Raw genomic sequence first — 21,232 nt, forward strand, 5'->3', positions numbered from 1 at the left:
GAATCAAATCAATCTCTATATAAATGGGTATTGTGGGAATATATTCATTTATCGATAATATGAAAAACATAAATTAATTAGTTAATTAATTAACACATTTTCAAGAGTTAATTCTGTAGTGAAAACTATAAAAAATTTATCATTATAAGATAATTTAATTTTTTTTCTTTTTTTATACAATATTTTTTTTCTTTTAAAATGTTAAATTCATTTGAAAACCCTAATTGCATAAGACAAAATGATGAACATTCATAATAATAATAACAATAATAATAATAAGATGTTCCTATTATGATAATTATGGGAGAAAGGGAACAGAAAAACCCTAACCCTAAGATGGATCAATAGTGCGGCGGTCGTCACCGGCGGCAGCCCGGGGTTGCTGGAACGGGCTGAGCTGGCCGATACTGGCGGATACATTCATGGCAAGGAGGCTGGCGTCATAATTGCTGCTGGCATCGAAGCTCCTTATCATCTGTTGCTGATGCTCTCTAGGGAAGAACTGGTGGTGATGAAAGTGATGCTCACGTCCAGCAGCAACTCCTCCAACTCCTCCGACTCCGCTGCCAATCAGATTGATTCCTATGTTAGGATGGTGCTGGTGGTGGGTGTTGGTGGCAGCTGCAGCCGCGGCGGCGATGAGTCCAGCATGGCCAGTGATGCCTAGGCTTTGATATTTGGATAGTTCCGACTTGGCGCAGCTGAGATCCGTCTGCAGCTGGCGGAGACGGTGCTGCAAGAAGGAAATAACTCCGACGCAGCCGTAGACGGGGTCGCGAAGACGCATGTCGGCCTCATAAGCGAGGGAATTGACTGCGTCTTCGCGCTGCGAAGGCTGCAACTCGTTGAGAAGCTTGGTCACGTTACTCGCCCCGAAAACTTTGTGAACGTTTGCGAATTTCTGAGGCTGGTCCGGTGGAAAATACGGCGCGAATACACACTCCGGTTGACACTTTCGCCGCAAAAATTTACAAGCCGCGCATGGTGAATTCGATGATGATGCCATGTTATATCTTCTTCTCTGCAACCCAATCCAAAAAAATAATAAAAAAACACCATTTAACAAAAAAATGATCACATAAATTTTATACCATGAGGTTGACAGATCTTGATGATGATGTTGTTCTTGGACATGAAAATGAAGATGAAGATGTTGATGGGGTTAGCTAGGGCTTTTAGGGTTCATAATGAAAACTCTTAAAATTTCTTTGTGAAGGAGACATAAAATTGAAAAGATCACCGACTACAGGAGCTGCCATATATTGATCAAATCATTCTCTTATCATTCTGAGTCTGAATTTGAAAATTTTCAAATCCATAAACTTGAAGGTGAAGTGTGTGCGCGCGTGTGTATATATATATAAAAGGGAGCAAGGAAGAAAGGTTGATAATGGAGGATTGGATCTCGTGAGAGTTTGATTATTTCAATGGATAAAAAAGGTTCATTTTTGAGAGCAGATCTTGCCTAAATTTCATACAGAAATTAATCTTGGGATTAACACAAGAACTGTATTAAATTAAACTAATAATATACGATAATGTGAAGAACAAGCAAAATAAACAAAAAAATAATAACAAAAGGGTTAAGTTGTCTGACTGACTCTTGACTGTTTATAATAAGATCTTGGGAAGAAGAATTTTTTCGATCTGTCTATTCTTATTCTTTTTGTAGCCTTGAAAATGAAAAGTACCTTACCTTGTAGTAAACAAGCAAGTCAAACCTTTTTTTGGTTTCTTGGAGTTTCCCCTTAACTTTCAGACGACTTTTGAAGATGAAGAAGGGTTAATTGTTGTATTATTTTTTTCAGGTTAAGGAGAATGAAAAGGTCATGCAATTAAAATGTTGGGTTCTTGAGAGGAGGTCGATTTGATCGCCGGAAAACAAAAGGCATGGAACATGCATATAAAGATGGTGTTGAAGAGAGGGAGAGAAAAGAGCTGATGTTTAGGTTTAGGGGGATTTTTTTGTTTTTGTTTTTGAATATGAATATTGAGAGGGAGAGGGAGGTAAAAGCGGCGGAGAAAGGGAAAGTCGCCCAGAAGCAGAGGCTAAGGAGGCGGAGAGAAAAGCAAAAACAAAGACACAGAGAGAAAGAGAGAGAGTGAAGCTGCTGCAAAATAGAATGAGTGAATAATAGAGTGATAAGAGTGATAGATATACTGATGAGTTTAGGAAGGAGGCTTAGGGACACTCATTGGGGTGGATCCAATACAAATTGGTTCTTTTTGAATTTATAGTTAGTTTGAATGATTCGATCTCAAACTAGAGCTCTAATTCAACAACTCAACTCATTTGTCCATCTTTTGATACTATTTATCCGATTGGCAATATTATTCACTCTTTCATTGATATTATTTATCTCTTTAGTAGTTTTTTGATAATATTGTATATCAATTTGAATGAACTCAAACTTAAATCAGGTATTATGATTCGATCTAAACTCAAATAGTATCCATCTTGTGATACTGTTCATATATTTGGCAACATAAATACTCTTAATAATCTATACTATGACTCAAAACTTTGACACTGAGTATTACCAATTATCAAATCCGAAAGTGTTAAGAGATGCTTTGTTAGCCTTAGAATAAGGGTTTCTGACTATGCCTAAATTTGATTTGAACTAGTTAGTTTGAACTCGAATTATTGTTTAACTTGGCTCAAACCTTTTTGTCTGATCAGTTTATATTTCTTTGGTAATTCTTTTTTATTTTATTCCGTTCATTCATTCTTAATCTTTTTAGATAATTCTTTTTCTTCTTTTTAACAATCAAATGAGTCAAACTTATCCTTTTTTTTTTCTAACAATATTACAATTACATCAGATAATTAATCTCCGTTCCCATCAAAAATTTAGTAAATATTTTGACACTATATTATCTTCCAACTACATGAAGAGATGTTATGTCAATATTTATACTAACGATTATGAAATTAATTTCTAAGGCCATTTTGTTAACAAAGATTATGACTTTCATATAATGTTTTAAAATCCAAATCGACCAGCTCAATCAGAAACCGATGAAAAATTTGTTATTGGTTATGGCTAACTAAACCTATTTTAAACCTACCCAATTGATATAAGATTGAATTGGATACATACATCTTGTTAATTCATGCTTCGATCGATATATTGATGCCAACCAGGCGTAAGCCCATTTTAAGACATTATTGATTTGCATAATTAATGGGATTAGCCAGCTTTCGGAGCAACACTTCGACAGGCAGAAGACCTAATGGGAAAAAAAAAAACAATTTTGTATGGGGGGATTGTTTGTTTGTTTGTTGTTATTTATGACAGTCACAGAGACTGACGAAGGGATATAGAGGATGTTGAGGTGGTTGTGACAAGACCTTTCCTCCTTTTTCTCTGTGCATGACTATTTACTTTGTTCCCTTCTTTCCTTTTGAGAGTTTTATTAGGCTTTCAGGTTTTCTACCTGTCCCCTTGCCCCACCCTCTTTATATGTCGCCAACTGAACTCAACCCCTTTGTCTCTTAGTCTGAATTCACATGGAATAAAGAACACATCGATTTGTTTCCAAAGAACAGTTTGAATGGTATGATTGAATCCAAAGTTTTATCAATTTAATTAATTCAACTTTAAAACTTAAATAAATTTTTTTGTTAAAAGAAACTAAATTAAATTTGTCAATTCTTAAAGTTTAGTTTAATATAAAAGATGAAGAGTTAAATTTCTTCGATAGAAAGAAAAAATTTAATCATAGAAAAAATTATAATATAATATACACCTAAGAATATATGTATGTATATCATCAAAATTTTATAATATAAATTGATAACTTGTTTGGATACATATACAACTCTCCACGATCATGTGCATTTGACCTAAAATAAGTTAAATTATATATTTAATTATAAATTATATAAATTTTTTTAATATTACTTTTAAAAATTGTCACTGTGCACGCGGCTAATTTCCCAAAAATAGATCTATTGCAATTCAGAAAAGTCCACCAATCAGACGACTGAGATTGCACAATCAAAGATATGAATTTTTTGTGTTAATTCAGACCAGGGTCCTGGCCTTTTGAGCGCACGGGGGTCCCATTAGTCAAAACCCAGAGACGTCCAGCGGTCTATTCTGTCTCTCTTTTATGTCTTTTCTCTACTCACTGTCTAAACTCTCTCAAGAACACTTTTTTATTCCTTTTTCTCATTCAAAGCTCCAAAGGGTATGTTAAAATGTATTCGTTTCATAAGTTTAACTTTATCTCTATTGAAGTTGAAGGTAAAGATCGAAAATTTAATCATGGAATGACTTTCTTTAGTTTGTTTATTCTGTTTTTGTATTAATTTGTTTTTTGGTTACTCAGAGTTGACTATTGAGTGAGTGTTGTGATTTTTATTGTTAATTTTAATGTGATCTCTGTATGGTAGAATTCTCTGCTGAATCATAAATTTTCATTTGAAATAAGGCTTGACATGTTAGGGTGAAGTTAGAGACGCCACTGGATGTTTGTTCTTTTCATTTGTATATGTATTTGCTAGCTTCTTCGGTTGATATTATTGGTGATACAAAGTATTAGATTCTGCATGAAAGCAATGAATGAGGAAGTTTGTGCTCTATCGAACTTGTCAAAGCTTTGGCTACTTTTATTTTTTATATGGTATTGTGGTTGTGATGGGTTATGGCGTTGTTTACAGGCTGGTGAAGTCAGGTCGTCAGGTGGCTGCATGAGATACATTAACTATTTTCTTTGCAAAGAGGTTTTAACTTCTTGCGGAGGAAGAAGTTACCTCTTCAATTCCCTTGATCGGCCTACTTGGCTGATTAAGGGAGTTCCTAGTTTTGAGAATGGTCAAGAAATTGCATCTAATGAATTGCGGCATTCAAGCTGGGTTGGAATTTCAAGTCATTCATCTGAAGATACCGATCATGGACATGAAGGAGGTTTATCTTCAGTAACCAAGGATGAAATATTAAAATATTTGGCTAGAGAATTTCTTAGGGGTAACTCTTTACTGGTTTCAAATTTGGGTTATAGGATTGGACGGGTTAATCTTGTCTCTCCATTGGGATCCACATGGATGTCACAGTCTATGCGTTATTCATCCACAGCCACTGCTGGTCAGCATGAAAACAATGAAAATGAACGGCAGGCTGCTAAACATGTAAAGGAAGCATTACCAGTGGTGACCAAGCAGTTGAAGGTTTGAGTACAGTGAAAGCCAAAGCAAAAGCTAAGCAGAAGAAAAACTCACAGAAAAGTGCAAAATCTATGGTGCAGAAAATGTGGGCTATGCTACTGGGCATTGGTCCTGCTTTGAGAGCTGTTGCTTCTATGAGCAGGTAAGTAACTTTGCATATTATGTCATAAGTATGTTGAATCGGAGCTGTTATAAGCCTGCTGAATCTTTTTTTTTTACTTTTATATGCTTGTTTCAGGGAAGACTGGGCTAAGAAACTCAGCCACTGGAAGGATGAATTTAAGTCTACTATGCAACACTATGGGTTGGGTACAAATATACTTTGGGCCAATGTGAGGATAAGTTAAGGTTACTGGTGAAACTTGCTAACGGGACAGATCTTTCTAGAAGGGAGAGGCAACAACTCACAAGGACCACAGCTGATATATTTAGGCTAGTTCCATTTGCAGTTTTCATTATTGTTCCTTTCAAGGAGTTCTTGCTACCAGTATTCCTGTAATCATTTCCTAACATGTTGCCATCAACGTTCCAGGACAAGATGGAAGAAGAGGTAATGGTTGGAATGACTGGCAGATAAGTGTGTGATTGCTTTTGCACTGTTGCATAAGCCTTATTGGTTTGGAATCGTGGCAGTTGTATCTCCTACATACTTCTTATGTATTTTCTTTTGTCATTCTTGTTGCTTAAACTCATTCTGATACAAGTCCATGTAGATCAACATTCACCCACATAATGGTGGTTGCATCAACAGGCCCAATCTGCCTTTTCACATACTCAGCACTAAGCCTGTAGTGCAGTAATGACCTTTCTTCAAGTGTCTTCACATTATTATTATTTGGATAGGAAACAAGAAAGACAGATTTATTTAATAAGAAACAGAAACTACTAAGTATGTCAAGCAGCTTTCTACTCTTAAAATCCGCACACTACTGCCGAGAATTAAAAAAATAAAACCAAACTATATCTTATCTCTCAAGACCAAGAAGGAAGATGTGTCTTGAAATTGTTTGTAACTGACATTTACAAGAGTTTAGAATGATTTCCCCATTTGTTTATATGGAGTATTTACTAATAACAACAACTTTTCAGAATTTTATTTTTCTAGTTCCAAGGTTTTAGTTTAGTTTTCTCTGCACACAAGGTAGGAGAAAAGCTTCATCCATCCTGCTCACTAATTCAATAATTCTCCTTGCAATTGCATGATCGGCTGGATCTGCCTCTCAATCACTCTGTACTATGCTTTTGATTCTTTTTCGATAACTTAATGCTTAACCTGTAAGTGTTTTTTCCAATGCACATGACCATATTTATAATTTACTTCTTTCTGTAATCTGTGCAGGGCCTTCTCTGTGTCTGGAAAAGTTAAGCCAGAGGAAGCTGTTCAAGCTATACTCTCCTCTCCAGATGAGGTTGTGGATACCGTTGGGGTTACAGCTTTGCCACTGCAAGATTTTTTTTCAGAAAGGAGAAGGAAGTTGGAGATCCTAGAAATGCAGGAAGAACTGATCAAGGTAAGGTACATGATGTTATAGCTACTTTTGCTATTTCTCAGGCAAAAAGATAAGTCATTTCTGCCATGTTTAAGGGACTCTTTTTTGGAGTTTCAGAAATGTTGTTTCATTGACTTTAGTTTTCAGTGGTTCTATTACACGTATTTTGTTAACAGTATGTTATTTTTCTGCTACTGTGTTTGATGATTAATCGGTATTGAATTTAGTTTAAATTTGTTTGTTATCAGAGAGAAGCAGTGCATGCTTTAGACGTGTTCTTTTAGTTAAGATTGTTGAGGCGAGGTTCTTTTTGCCCATACAATAGCTATATTAATTGTCTCATATCATCTGTGTTGCTTTCAAAATCATATATCTCATTCTTCTTAGGTCTCTCTAGCTTATCTCGTGCCTCACATTGTATAGGGTTAGATCTGAACTGAGTTTGTTTGAGCTCGAAAATGAGCTTGGCTTAAATAAGTCAAAAATGATCTCAGTTCGAGCCAAAGAGTTAAATATTTTCGAGCTCCAGCTTGAACTTTATGAGTGTTTACCTTATTAAGTTCGCAAGTCTGGAAAATTTCAATATGAATCAACTAAAATGACGTTATTTTGAGGCAATATCGATTTGACTAATATATTTCAAAATAACATTATTTTAGTCCTGAATTGAGTTCAAAGCTTGGTTCAAGCATGTCTCCCCTCAAGTGAGCCGAACTCAAACAACTTTGAGGTAAATCGAACTTAATACTAAATCTTGCAGTCCTTTTCTTTCCCATTTGAGGAAAACATAACACCCATTATCCAACCTAAAAATGTCTGGTTCTACAAATATTGCTTTTGTCTACCCGCAAATGATGCTCCATTTTTTTCTGTCATCCTAAATCTTCAAAATTAATCGAACTATTTTAAACTGTAGTTGATACTTTTAGTTTAAATTCTTTCTTTTATTTGCTGCATCTAGGTATGGTGAAATTATGGTTGCTTCAAGTGAGTTATGATGAAATAGATTAATTTGAATGGGTCCAGCTAAATCATTGGATCTCTTTGATGGGAACCTTTATTGAATAAGATGATATTGGTAATGGGTCTACCGGAATTCATGTCAGAGGGGTTGGTCTACCGGAATTAGGTAGCAAATTTTAGTGTTTTGTACTTTATGTTGCCTTAAAGACCTATTATAGGATTTGAAGACTATATGTAGATAAGTTCTTTTAATCTCTTTGATTAAATTGTGTCTATAATATTTTTGTAGTTTTTTCACATATCTTAGTTTCTTTTTTAATTTTGAATTACTATATTTATTTTTTAAAAATCCATTGTAATGTAATTGCTTTATGGGAGGAGGAAGAAGAAGAAGAAGAGGAAGAAGAGCAGGTGAAGCTGAAGAAATCTGTCAGCAGTCAAAAGGATGTTGCTCTGGAAGAGACGACTGATCTAACAGCTAAAGAAGCTTGAGAACAAGCAAGAGCAAAAGCATGAGCAGCTTTGTGAGCTTATCGTGCACTGGCTGTTTTAGCTTCTGCTTCAGTAAGAACCAAACAATTATGATATTGCTTTTACTGCATCATTCTTTTCTGCATGGTGGCATCTAAATAGATGCTTGACTTGCCCTTTGTGTTGCTTGTTTCAGCCAGTCAGCCGGGAATGAGAAGAGTACCTCAGACTTGTGAAGGTATAAAAGACTCAATTGATTATGTGAAATGTTGCTAATTTATTATTTGTTATTTGAAATCCTAAGCAAACAACACGTTCTCTTGTTTAGTATTCAAATTATTATTCACAAAAACAGGTGGTCTTATGGACACCTTTACTGGCAAATCTTTAGACAAATTTGTTGGTATATTGAAAGTCACATGATTGGTTAACCTTGATCTCAAAACCCTCACCTTCCAAAACGACTCATTTATAATTTGTTCCCTGAATAGCATAGCCAAATAAGTGAATCTTGTGTTCTTTATTGTCAGAGACTACGACGGGAAAGTGACTCCTGAGGAGGTAGCATCGGCCGCAATTTACCTTAAAGATAGCCTTCACAAGGAGGGCATCCAATCTTTCCAAAGATAAGGTTAGTAGCAAAATTTCCCTTGCAATTTATTTTACCATCTTCACTATATAACTTCTGATCATTAAGCTCCTGGGATTGTCCTAACTTTTTTTTCAAACTAGAAGAAAGCATATTATTTAGTGATGCAACTATGGGGCAGTTAAATATCAGATAACGAAAACATTCTTTTTTCTTCTGCATTTCCTTGAGAACTTGTTCAATTCAAAGATGTCATAGCTGAGGTATATATATGGTACGATTGTTTATATTTTCCATTTTCCTGCAACAGAAGGCAAAATACTCATAGAAGATATCGTGAAGTTAAGTGGTGAAACAGAAGCTGCAGAGAGCGATACAGCTGAAGCCGGAAGATCATAGAGATGTGCGCGATGTTTCAATATATAGATATGCACTTTTTCACCTGGTTCATACAATGGGATAGGGATTCTTTGTAGCAGTACATGACACAGAAATTCTTTCTTACTGTTATGGTATATAATGTCCTTTAATATGAAAAGCAATCATGTGTATAAACATTTTATATCGTATATATAATATGACAAATTTTGCCCAAAAAAGGTGCAAGGAAGCCTACATAAAAAAATATAGGCCAAACGACTATTTTCCACCCAAAGGATGCGCTTTTGTCAAGTTTTCCCTCATTAACTTTGATAATACCATTTACCCACCTATAGACTGTTAAATTTAATGGAACCCTAACCCCTGAAAAATTTATCTCATTTTCTCCCCTAAAATTTTAAAAACTAACAATTTTCTCTAACTCAAGTTTTAAAAAATAGCGTTTTCCCCCTTAGGGTTTTCAATTTTTTAGAGTTAATTTTTTGGATCGTTTCTTTCTCTCTGGCGACCTCCAGGCGACTCCTCTTCCTCTCCGATGCGGCTTCCTTCCGGTGATTATGCTAGGCATGGTCGTCGAGTTGTCTTCATCGAGACGAAGATGAAGACGACGACGTCTTCGTCTTTGGAAGAAGACGAAGACGACTCGTCTTCGTCTCGACGAAGACAAGTCGTTTTCGTCGATGACAGTTTTCAAGACAACCGTTGGAAGGAGGCCGCGTCGGAGAGGAAGAGGAGTGGCCTGAAGGTCGTCGGAGAGGAAGAAACAACGCCAGAAAACTAACTCATAAAATTGAAAACCCTAGGGAGGAAAATGCAGTTTTTTAAAACTTAGGTTGGGGGAAATTGTTAGTTTTCAGGGTTTAGGGGAGAAAATAAAATCAAATTTAAGTTTATTTTTAATAATACAGATAAAATGACGATTTTACCCTTGAAATCGTTAATTCTAACTGGCCACAAGTGGGTAAATGATATTATCAAAGTTAATGAAGGGAAACTTGACAAAAACGCATACTTTGGGTGAAAAATAGTCGTTTGGCCAAAAATATATCTAAAGGTTGATTTAGTTTGATAATGTTATCATGTCCACATTTCAGTATCAGAAATGTTGTCAAAGAAGAGTCTTTTAAATGGAATTAGAGGTGGATTCAATTCAAATCGAGTTGAATTGGAGTTTGTCTAAGTTAGTTAATAGTGTTATTAAAGGATTACTGACAGATTAAACAATGTTGTATAATATCATCACATGAATATATAAGTTAATTTCAAACTGAACTATAAACTTGGAGTTTTAATTTGAAACCAATTCGTTCAAGCCAAACCCGTTTGGATTAAACTGACCTATTATAATTTTGATAATAATTTATTTTATGGTATAATATTATTGACGATAGGGTTTATTTCATATGCTTAATGAGTAAGTTGGATTCAATCTATGTTTAGTCCAAATAAAGTTTCGTTTGAAATCAGTTTGTATGTAAAAGAGTTCATTAAAAATCAGTTTAAGATGATGAGTTGAAGCTCAAACTTAGTTAAGAAATATTTTAACTTTAGTAGATTTGATCAAACTAGTTTAAATTCAAACATTCTAATTAGCCCTAAAAGAAGTTCAATCCTTAGTTTGTACACAATTTGTTCCACATTTCAAGTTGTAGTAACACAAGAGAATTGAATTGACATTGTTGCCCCTCACCTTCCCTCCATAATGTCTCTCTTTACTCTTCGGTCTTCAGAGTGTTAAGGTTGTTAAAACATTATTAAAAATATTAGGGGGCCAAGTGACATAAGCCAAGAACTATTTATTGAAAACACTCTAGCTCGAATTTGTTCTAACAATCCAAAAGCGAAGACCCTTTTAAGCTTTCCCTTACAAACTCTTTCCAAACTTTCGATTCTCCATCGTCTTGGTAAGTTCTCTGTGCTGTTCTAATTACTCATGCCACCATAATTTGGTTCCAATTGTATGTTTTAATTTGTAATTTAGCAAAAAAAAAAAAAAACTTTAAAATTAGAACCCTAGTTCTTTTTTTTTTTGAATTAAAATCTATTTAGTTTCAAGTTACTTAATCAATTTCTTTCTGCTTATTCTACACAATTTATGAAAATCGACGTGGCTTATTCTACTTTATCCCATGTATGATGAGAATCCACACTGCTGCAACTGATTCCTTGGCCATCAATATTCATCTCTGCAGTGCACACATGTAAATTATTAATTATGTAATCTGTAATTCTTTTCCCATGAATAAATTTTTACCTACATATTACATGGCTTATGTAAACCTGTAATTCTTTAGCCATCTTCTTATTATGTAATCCTGTAATTCTTTTTGTTTCAGAATCTTGCTGAGCAGCTCAAGTGTAGTGTGAGTGACAGACCTCAATTGCTTGGTGGGTATGCTTCAAAACTTATATCTTTGTGATCTGATGAGTTGTTTTTTAGATTGTTTGACTCTTGGCTTGTTTATGAGATTTGGCTTTTAAAGTTGTGAATTTGTGTTGTGTTTTAGAAGTCTCTATTTATTCTGCATTTTGTGACTTTGAGGATTTGATGTCTCATGTATGACTAGTTTTTTTCTTCAATTTAGAGCTTCTGGTTTGATTTGAATGTTGTTTTAAGATGAAAGCTTCTTTGAGATCAAGTGGGTTGAATGATTTTTCCAGTTTGAATCCTAGGTTTATGCAGGCCAAATTTTTACAGTTTGAAAATTACAGAACTTGGTTTTTGTCTCAGCTTTACTTATTTGACTTTCTGGAAGTTGGATAGTGTTAATAGCTTGATAATTTCCAATACAGTTTTCTGGTGATGATGTACTGATGTTTACATATACACAAATTTGAGTTTAGAGTTTAATAGTTCATTATATAGCTTAACATTGTAGATTTTGCTTTTTCAATTGTAATGTAATGCAATTGTTGGTTTTTTTTTTTTTTTTAATATAAAAATACAGTTTATTGTATATTTTTATAAAAAATTGATATTTATAAAAATAACCCATATTTTTAATATTTATATGTTTCCCCACGTTCCCATTTCCTACATTTTTGAGAAAATGTGTTTCTACATTTTCGTTTCTGTGCTAATAGGCACTTGTCAAGTTTGGATAATGAATTTTGATTTGGTTTTTTCTTGAATTGTTACTGAATTTTTGGGAATGGGATTTGAAATCAGAGAAGCTAATGAAGCAATCTAAGGATCCATTTGAGGCTGCACTGGAGGAGCAGGAGGAATCACCACCCGATTCCCCCATTGGCCCGGATGAGTTAGATGGTCAAACTCAGAGTGCCCCTGCTCCTGGTGGATTAGATGATGACTTTGAAAGTTTATCTGCACCCATGCCGGTGTCAGGCGGGACCAATATAAATGCTGCTGTCACCAAGAACAAAGATGATGATGAGGAAGAAGAGGAGGAGAATGTGGATGTTGAACTTGCTAAGTTCCCATCTAGTGCTGACCCTTCTAAAATGGCCAAGATGCAGTGAGTTTAACCTCATTCTTTTTAGTTTGCTTCCTTTGTGGTCTCCTGTCAGTGGTTGGCCATACGGTGAATTTAAATGTATTCTTTTGTTTCTGAAGTCCATATTACATTCTAATTGACTAATTTATAGGTTGCACTTTGTTAACTTTCATGCTGGTTTGATAATGGTGTAGATTAGGATGGCATGCTTAATATAATTTGCCTTTATCAACAGAGGTTGAACTTACTGATCAGTTTTGATTTTGCTTAACATGTTTTTTAACAATAAATTTGTTGATTTTTATTGCTCCATCTCAATTTGAGCCAATTGGTGTATGCTTATTGCAAGCATGACTAAATGTGATTTCATTATTATGAGGAATTTGTTTTCACTTTAGTTGGTAAATATTTATATGGTCTTTTGTTTCGCAAGTGTCTTTCCTCAAGGCATCACTCAGTTGTATTGACTCTAGGAGCTTGGCTATTCCACTTTAGTTTTATATCCTGAATCATCTTTTACGACTAATATATCTTCATTTCAAGAATTCAAATGATAAAAAGCTGGGCCATGGTAGGAAGAGACTTCCTTTGGCTGTAGGCTGTACAAGGTGAAGTGGGGTTATAAATTTATTGCACAAGTGAAGCCTCCAATCAGTTCACCTCAGGTTTAGGGTCCTTGATGCTGATAGCTATATCAGAGGGGAAAGTTGGCATTACTATATGGTGTAAGTAGAGTGTGGGGATTTAAGAATCACATCATAACATGAAATGGACTTGATTTGTTGACTACTAGGAAATTCTTTATAGAATAACTTTTTTTAAGTGTTGTGTCAAAAGCAGCAGACAGTCTTTTCTCCATCAAAAGTTTATCGACTTATTACTTTCTCATGTCCAAGCAACATGGTTGATCTTTTAAAAAATTGCCCTTCTGATATCATTGTTGTTCTTTTCAGGGCTATTCTATCTCAATTCACAGAGGGCCAGATGGATAGGTATGAATCCTTTCGAAGATCTGCACTTCAGAAGGCTAACATGAGAAGGGTATGCTTCCTTGTTAGTTTCATAAATAAGACAACTTTCTAAATAACAAAACAATAAGGGTTTTGTATTTTTTTTTTTTTTGTTTTGTGGTCACTTTTATTAATTTATTTGTTGCAGTTGTAGTAGTTCAAGAAGTTGTAGCTGATTGAGTGAGTTGAAGACAATGATACCTAGAAATATTTTCCCATATTTCTTTCCTCCTTAATGCATTCGTCAAATGGTGGTTGTCCATTTGAGTATAATGACCAGAAATATTCTTTTGTCCTCTGTTTTTCTCTTTTTCTTGCAAAACTTTTGTTTCCCACATTGTCTCATCTGAGATGGACTGTTAGGTGCATTGTTACATTATTTTCTATCCTTTGTTTGCATGTAGCTAGGTTCAGTAAGATCTGTTTGTTTTATGCTAGAGGGACACGAAAATGATGTACCATAATTTTTTTATATTTACCGGGTCCTTAAGCCACAGGGAAGGTGTTTGTTTGGCTGTACTGTCATGCTGTCAGCCTGTTTGGACTATTTGGTGAAAGATTCCTCTAGGTTGATATTATTTTTACGAAGCTTGCTTGTTTCTTTCCACGCTCCCTTGTTGAGAGCATTGTTCTTGTGTTCAACGCTCAAAGATTTTGATTCACTCATGTATTGAGTATACCCAATATTGTGTCATGTTTTCTTGTATGAATGCAGTTGTTAGTGAGCATCACTGGAAGCCAGAAAATTTCGTTACCGATGACAATTGTAGTGTGTGGCATAGCAAAAATGTTTGTCGGTGAACTAGTTGAAACAGGTATGCTTGCAACTTTTCAGATTACAAAATTTATGCTAATTCCATTTTCGAATTGAATAGCTTAAGAGAAAACAACATTTTTATGACTTCTCTTGTAACTACATTGCTCCAATGCTTTCCAGTGACATTTTCCAGAAAGCTATGCCCTAGTGTATGTTTGAGTCCACACAAAAGTTTGAATATAGAAGTTTGACTACCTGATTTTGAGTGTTTCTAACAGTTTGTTTCCTCACTATATTGTTTTGCAGCTAGAATGGTCATGGCAGAGCGGAAGGAATCCGGACCGATCAGGCCGTGCCACATCAGAGAAGCTTATAGAAGATTAAAGCTTGAAGGCAAAGTACCAAGGAGATCAATTCAAAGGCTGTTTCGGTAGATGGCCAGAATTGCAAAATTTATGCTGTTGACAACTCAGGTTCTTACCAGATCTTGATGTTGTCATATCTTGAGTAGTATAACTTGGAAGCCAACAGCCAGTTGTTGGATTTTGAGGACTTAAATGAAGAGTCTCTTCGAATGTGGGAGTGAATCGACAATTTGCAAAGGTCTATTTCATTTGCAATCTAAAATTTATTTTCAAAATTCTAAGATTGCATGGTCTACCCAATTGGGTCTTGGCCGGCTATGCAGGCCACCTCAACATCATGGCCCAATCACGGCCAATAGCCTCATAATTTTGTGGGTGGTGTCCCTTTTGGATTGGGTTTTTCAGTCTCAATATACATGACTCATTGCTAGGCAAATTGCGCGTTGTGCCTCTTAGTCGAAGCATTTTTAGCCTTGGGCGATATGAACTCATTATTAACTTTAATTGACCATTTAATCACATAATAATTTATATATTTATATACTTTAATGAAAAAAAACGTTGGTGTATTTAATATTATTCTTAAAATATTACAAGTTTTTTTATTGAAAATTAACACTTTCTGTTTGATAAATAAATTAATTTTGAGATTTTACTCTTCATTTCAATATCAATAGAATTACATAATTTTGAATAATTTAAAAAAAATAAAGATAATAAAACGTATCATATTAGTTATACTAAAAAACTTTACTATATTGTATGTGTTAAACAATTAATAAATTATCATCAATTTTATATTTAAAAATTTTACGAACGAGAGAGTTTAAGAATAAACGAAACCATCGGTGGGAGAAAGTCTTTTGACCAATTCTATATTAACAAATTTTATTAAAATAAACCACATGTGAAGTGTGCACTCTATTCTAGCCAATTAGGGTTTAAAGTATAATTTAGTTCAAATAAATCAAATTTAAGCAGAAGTTTTAGATAATAAATTTGAAGTTTAGGTTGAGATCAGTATATTATTAACTTCGTTACACTAGAGCTACTCTAATTAACTATTTTTTTATTATTCAATATTTTTTCTTCTCTAATAATTTTTTTTATAGTTTTTCCTTTTTTTGATCGAACAATTCTTCTTTATCTGATTTTTTTCTACTTCCCTGATGATAATTATTCTTTTTTTTATAAACAATTTTTTTAATTGATTTTTTGCTTCTCCAATAATTTTTTTTAAAATTTTCCCACGAATAATTTTTCATTTATTATTCCATTCCTTTTCCGGGTAGCTGACAATGAATCTTCTTCACTAGCTCTTCTTCTTGTTCTTCTGGGCATCACCAAGGGACTAGCTTTATCTAGCCATTTTATTCAACTCCAAACCCTAATTATTTCCAACAAATCATAAATATATATTTTTATCAATAAATAAATAAATATTATATATATATATATATATATATATTATAACTGTTTCGTCTCTCCCACTATACTCATCCCTGGTTTCCTCCATTGTTTGTTTCCATCCAGAGGAATGAACACCATCACAACCTCCAACGGCGTTTCCCATTATCCAAGCACATAATAACAACAAAGAACAACGCCAACAACTACAAATATTTTTCCATTTCATTGCTCTTCTTCTTCTTGTTCCTTGGATTAAAACCAATATAATGATGAGGTCTGAATCTGACTCTCTCACTTTCACGCTTTCAATTCGTACCACTCTTCGTTTTCCCACTAGATTCATTGAGATCCGCTTTCCCTTTTGTTTCTACTTTCAAACCCTTGTTGTGTTCCTTCAGCGGATTCATCTGAGATGGAAAAAGAAAAAATAAGTTTAAGCTTTTTTTATTTCTTTCACTTGTGCTTTTGGAATTTGTTTATGCATTCATCTCTTTCTCTTTGGTTTTTCTCTTCTGGGTTGTCTTGTTTTCCTGATTTATCTATGATTCGCCATGGAAAAAAGTTCACTTTGCTTTTTTCTCATCTGGGATTCTTCATTGTAGTGTTTTAAGCTTGAAAGTTTGAAACTTTTATTTGTTAATGGTGTTTTGACTTTATGATGATAATGATGGTGATGGCGAATATTGTTTATTTTTTTCTCAGATTTCAGAGAGTGAGTCCAGATTATCTTCCTTTCGGCAATGAAAAAAAATCGAACTTGAGACCAGCAACAACTTGTAAAGAAGATCGTGAAAATGGGAAAGCAATCACAATCACAAACACAACAACTGGTTTTGATCATACTAATTCTGAAACAACAACATCAACAACTACAAAGGCTTTTAGATTCAAATCCCCATGTAAATTTCAAGATAACGTGAATGCAAATTCTCCTTCTCCACTCTCAGAAAACAACAATCAAAGTCAAAGACTTGATATGAGTAGTCCTAGTTCCGGTGATATGCTGCTGCAATGGGGTCAAAAAAAGAGGGCCAGACTCTCCAGAACTGAGATCCGTTCACTTACTGATGATTCATCTTCTTCCTCATCAGCAGCTCGTGGCAGACACCCCATTAACAAAGTTCAAAGAAGAGGATCTGGGTTGATGGATAAACTCTCTAGTCTTCCCATGCCGCCGCCTCCTCCTCCTCCATCTTCAATTCCTTCTAATGGTTCTTCTACTTCTAAGAAGAATTCTGGGTTCATTCCCAGCAGGTACCAAAAGAAAAATTATTATTATTATTATTTAACCTTGTGATTATGTATTCTGGGTTATTTTCCTTTTTTCTTCTCCATGCATAAAGATTGAATTTTTTTGGCTTATTTTTCTCGGGGGTGAATCTAAAATTGTAAATCCTATGCTACTGTTAGCCTCTTTTGGATTGCAGCCTAGTTGAAGACCAACTTTTCTTAGTAAGTTTCATTGTTTCTCTTTAAAGGATGAGGAAAAATCCTATTGCCATTTGTCAACTACTTCCATCTTCTTCATTTTATTGTGGGTTGTGTTATGTTGATGGGATTGTAATTTCTTTTTCTGGTTCAGTTTGAGCCTCTTGTTGTTGACTACAGATTTTTTTTTTTTTTGGTTTTAGTTGATGCTTTTGTGCAGATCTTGAAAGTTATACCATATCTTTGATATTTCATTATCCTAACTTTTTCCTTTTTTTGTTTTGGAATTTGCATAGTGTCATCTCAAAAATAAAATTAAAAAACAAGTAAATTTTGTTAAAATTTTTTTAATTTCAATTGTTGAACATTGTTTTGATACTTGTACATATGTTTTTTTCTTCTTTTAGGTGGGTCTTAAATTCTGTCTTTTCAATTTTCTTCCCTTAATTTATTTTCTTATTGTGTGCATACAACTTCTTCTAGGCTTGAAACCCTTAACAAAAGCAGCCCACGTTTACTTAATCTTAACCACACCAAGCATTATCAACATCATCATCACCGCTGTCTTCTTTTGTTGGCCATGACCAGGAATCTCGAAGAGCGATCTAGTGTGGTAACTGGATCACCTTCTAGAAACCGTACAAGTGGTAATTCTACCAGGGCGGTTTCTAGATCTACAGCAACAGCAGGGAAAAGGTCTCCCCCTTCTCCAGATAAAATTGATAAGAAGATCGCATCTTCAGAGTCACAAAAATATGAGAAGCTGAATGGATCGTCCACACGACATGGTCATCACAATCATCTTGATTCCCGGCCAGTTCAGTCGGACCAAGAGGTTGGTGGAGCAGTAGTAGAAAAGGTGAATGTTGAAGTGATTGAGTGGCCAAGGATTTTTGTTGCCTTGTCTAGGAAGGAGAAAGAAGATGATTTTCTAGCAATGAAAGGCACAAAGCTACCTCATAGACCAAAGAAAAGGCCCAAGAATATCGATAGGGCTCTTCAGGTGCCTGAAAGAAAAAGAAATTAAAAGAATCTGCCAATTTTTTAGGTGGCTTTACTTTTCTACATTCCTATTCTTAATACAAATTTATATTTTTGGTTTCGGTATTTTTTGCAGTTTTGTTTTCCAGGGATGTGGCTTGCGGATTTGACTAAGAGTCGCTATGAGGTTCGAGAAAAGAAAAGTGTTAAGAAGGTAATGATTTCTAATCCAGCCTTCATTGCCATTATCTTTTGGCTATACTGTAGAATTACAGGATGGAACTTGGTTGATTTTCATTTGAACTTTCCTGCGACTGATGCATATGTGTCCAGCCAATCAATGTGCATGTAAAGGACATGTGTGCTGATATGGCAAGCTGTGATTGGCAGAGTGGACACATGTAGGAAAGTTTCTTCCCCTTAAGTTAGTAGTAAATGGCACACAAATTTACTTGACTTCATTGCAAGAAAAACACCTAATTTCTTGCCTGACTGAACATTTCACCTTCTGGATGGGCCCTACTTTTACCTAATTAATATTTTGTATTTTATTATTACTGTAATTATGTACACCAACAATGACGTGGCATTCTGTGATAGAGTGGTTTTGAATAAAAAATAAAATAATATTCAATCATATGGTGACACGTCATCGGTAGTGTATAAATTGGATCTTGCACATAGTTTTACTCACAACAAAGAAACTGAAAGTGTTTTTCTTGTTTTTTCTTTTTGTTGTTTTGGTTGGATGAATTGGATTGTGTATAAACAGCAAAAGAGAAGAGGGTTGAAAGGAATGGAGGGCTTGGAAAGTGATTCGGAGTAGAATATACAGAAAAAGTAAAAAGATTTTCTTCATCTACAACTTTGATGGCATTTGCTGAAGGTTGAAATTTAGCTGCAACAACAACCAAAAGTCATGCCATGCATGCATGTATTCATGAATGAATGATTGAGTTATGATATTGATGATGATGAGTCAGGCCTCTGCCATGCCATGTCAACCATGTTGTTTGTTTTGGTGAAATTCTGCAGACGTGAATTGCCTTGAACTGCCATCACCACCAAATCATCAAACTCCTCCTCTTATATTAACAGGGAAACAACAAAGCAGCAGGGCTGGGTTTTTTTTTTTTTTTTTTGAGTTGAATTCTTTGCTTCTTAATCAATCATGCAGCTCTTCTTCTGTACAAAAGCTTCAGCTTCTGCAAATTTTTTTTTTTAATTTACTCATCAATGGCAAAAGCTGCTCTTTTCCCAAGTGTTTCTCTGCATTTCCTGTCACCCTTCAATTTTCTAACATTTACCAGGAACTTTGCCCTTCCATGGAAAGAATATATATCAAGATATGATTGTCTCTAATTTGATAATAAAGATTTTGACAAAATACTGCATGTACAAAATTGTCTACTTTATTTCTTGTTCAAATTATGCTAGTCAAATTGGGGTCATATGTGAATAGAAAACTTAATTCTTTTTTAGATAATTATAAGTTTGACTTACTACATTATTATTTTGATTAATATCACAATTGGTTTTGGGCCAATGGATTTATTCCCATTCAAAGTTCATTAAAATTTTAAATTGATACCTATTAATTATTAAAAACTTAAACATTTACCTGTGAGTAATTAAAATTAACAAAATTAGTTTAACATCCACTTTAAGATTTTTTTTTTCTCCCTCCCTTTTCCAATATCGTCGCCGGTCGGCCTCTCTCTCCTGCCCTTTTTCTAACATTGGAAACTATACAAATATGTCTTCGTTTAATGATGAAAATATTCTTCATCCAATTTTTGCCGCCATAAAAGGGGAGGCAGAGAAAAGCTAACAAGTGACAGTGTTAAAAAAGGGAGGGATAGAAAAGAAAGAAACTCTAAAGGGTAAAATATAACATTTTAAAATTTTATCATGAAAAAAATTATTAATTTTTTAAACTTAAAGATAAAATAAATAATATTTTATTATTTTTAATATATTACTAATTAAATAATAATTTTATCCTTAAAAGTTAGTTAAATTCATTAATTTTAATCATTCAAAAATAAATATTTAAATTTTTAATAATTAATAACTACTAATTTGAGAATATAATAAACTCTGAGTGGGATTAAGTCCTTTGACCTTAGTTTTTAAGTCTAGAAAAATTTTAGATATATTTTTATCACAACCATTATTTTTTTAAAAGACAATATCACTCAAAATACATAATTTTATTAATATATAGCAATATTTATTATATAATGTTATCCTATCAAATCAATATTTTATTATTTTATATATTTTAAAATAAACATGTAATGTATGTTTAGGATGTGTCACATTTCAGGTAATGACTAATAATAGACTTGTCATAATTGATTTGGTGAAAAAAGGCAAAAAGACTCATAATAATCCTTTCTCAATCATTGTGTTGAAGTCAAGCCAATTGCATTCATTTCTGAATCAAGAAATTTAGTCCTTTGTTTATTTGGCATTTGTAAGTTGTAACTTCAATACCTTACTGATGTAGACTTTGGGTAGAATGGGGGGCTTGAACCTAGCTGGTTAAAATTTATGAAGTTTTTAAATTTTTTAATTTTACTACACTATCGAAACCGATACCTTAAAAATCCTATACGTAGATCTATTAACCTCTCCTGTTTTTATTGTAGTTTCGAAATCTATATTTAGTACAGATAGATGTATGCTAGAAAATAAATAATCTAATTTATACATACATATAATCAAGATGAGTATGTGTATGAAGAATTAAGTGA

The 21,232-nt window shown here is 34.0% G+C and overlaps 3 protein-coding genes and 1 pseudogene across 8 annotated transcripts; 3 read left to right on the forward strand and 1 right to left on the reverse strand.

The window, feature by feature from the left end:
* Window positions 1-229: 229 nt before the first annotated feature.
* Window positions 230-2,135, reverse strand: LOC123227783 (protein ASYMMETRIC LEAVES 2-like). The gene is made up of 2 exons (XM_044652906.1): window positions 1,697-2,135; window positions 230-1,021 (listed from the first exon to the last, which is right to left on the reverse strand). Exon 2 carries the CDS (start codon window positions 1,004-1,006, stop codon window positions 332-334), a length of 675 nt encoding a protein of 224 aa, XP_044508841.1. The 5' UTR covers window positions 1,007-1,021; window positions 1,697-2,135; the 3' UTR covers window positions 230-331.
* A 2,011-nt stretch (window positions 2,136-4,146) lies between these two features.
* On the forward strand, window positions 4,147-5,955 carry LOC123227782 (annotated as a pseudogene).
* A 4,904-nt stretch (window positions 5,956-10,859) lies between these two features.
* LOC123227784 (transcription initiation factor TFIID subunit 11) lies at window positions 10,860-14,878 on the forward strand. Of its 4 annotated transcripts, XM_044652910.1 has the most exons (7): window positions 10,924-10,971; window positions 11,260-11,268; window positions 11,404-11,455; window positions 12,237-12,543; window positions 13,476-13,563; window positions 14,248-14,347; window positions 14,596-14,878. In XM_044652910.1, the coding sequence occupies exons 4-7, from the start codon at window positions 12,245-12,247 to the stop codon at window positions 14,721-14,723; spliced, it is 615 nt and encodes a 204-aa protein (XP_044508845.1). In that variant the 5' UTR covers window positions 10,924-10,971; window positions 11,260-11,268; window positions 11,404-11,455; window positions 12,237-12,244; the 3' UTR covers window positions 14,724-14,878. The 4 variants fall into 4 exon arrangements, with proteins under 4 accessions (XP_044508844.1, XP_044508842.1, XP_044508845.1 ...); XM_044652909.1 differs by lacking the exon at window positions 11,260-11,268 and having other exon boundaries at window positions 10,860-10,971; window positions 11,404-11,459; XM_044652907.1 differs by lacking the exon at window positions 11,260-11,268 and having other exon boundaries at window positions 10,860-10,971.
* Window positions 14,879-16,107: 1,229 nt separating this feature from the next.
* LOC123227785 lies at window positions 16,108-19,734 on the forward strand. 3 transcript variants are annotated; one of them, XM_044652912.1, is made up of 5 exons: window positions 16,108-16,662; window positions 16,767-17,318; window positions 17,976-18,495; window positions 18,610-18,687; window positions 19,246-19,734. In XM_044652912.1, exons 1-5 carry the CDS (start codon window positions 16,616-16,618, stop codon window positions 19,297-19,299), a joined length of 1,251 nt encoding a protein of 416 aa, XP_044508847.1. In that variant the 5' UTR covers window positions 16,108-16,615; the 3' UTR covers window positions 19,300-19,734. The 3 variants fall into 3 exon arrangements, with proteins under 3 accessions (XP_044508847.1, XP_044508848.1, XP_044508849.1); XM_044652913.1 differs by having other exon boundaries at window positions 16,110-16,338; XM_044652914.1 differs by having other exon boundaries at window positions 16,111-16,662; window positions 18,081-18,495.
* Window positions 19,735-21,232: the final 1,498 nt, after the last annotated feature.

The sequence above is a fragment of the Mangifera indica genome, chromosome 10 (genome assembly GCF_011075055.1).
Source record: "Mangifera indica cultivar Alphonso chromosome 10, CATAS_Mindica_2.1, whole genome shotgun sequence".
In the NCBI taxonomy this organism is placed as follows: Eukaryota; Viridiplantae; Streptophyta; class Magnoliopsida; order Sapindales; family Anacardiaceae; genus Mangifera; species Mangifera indica.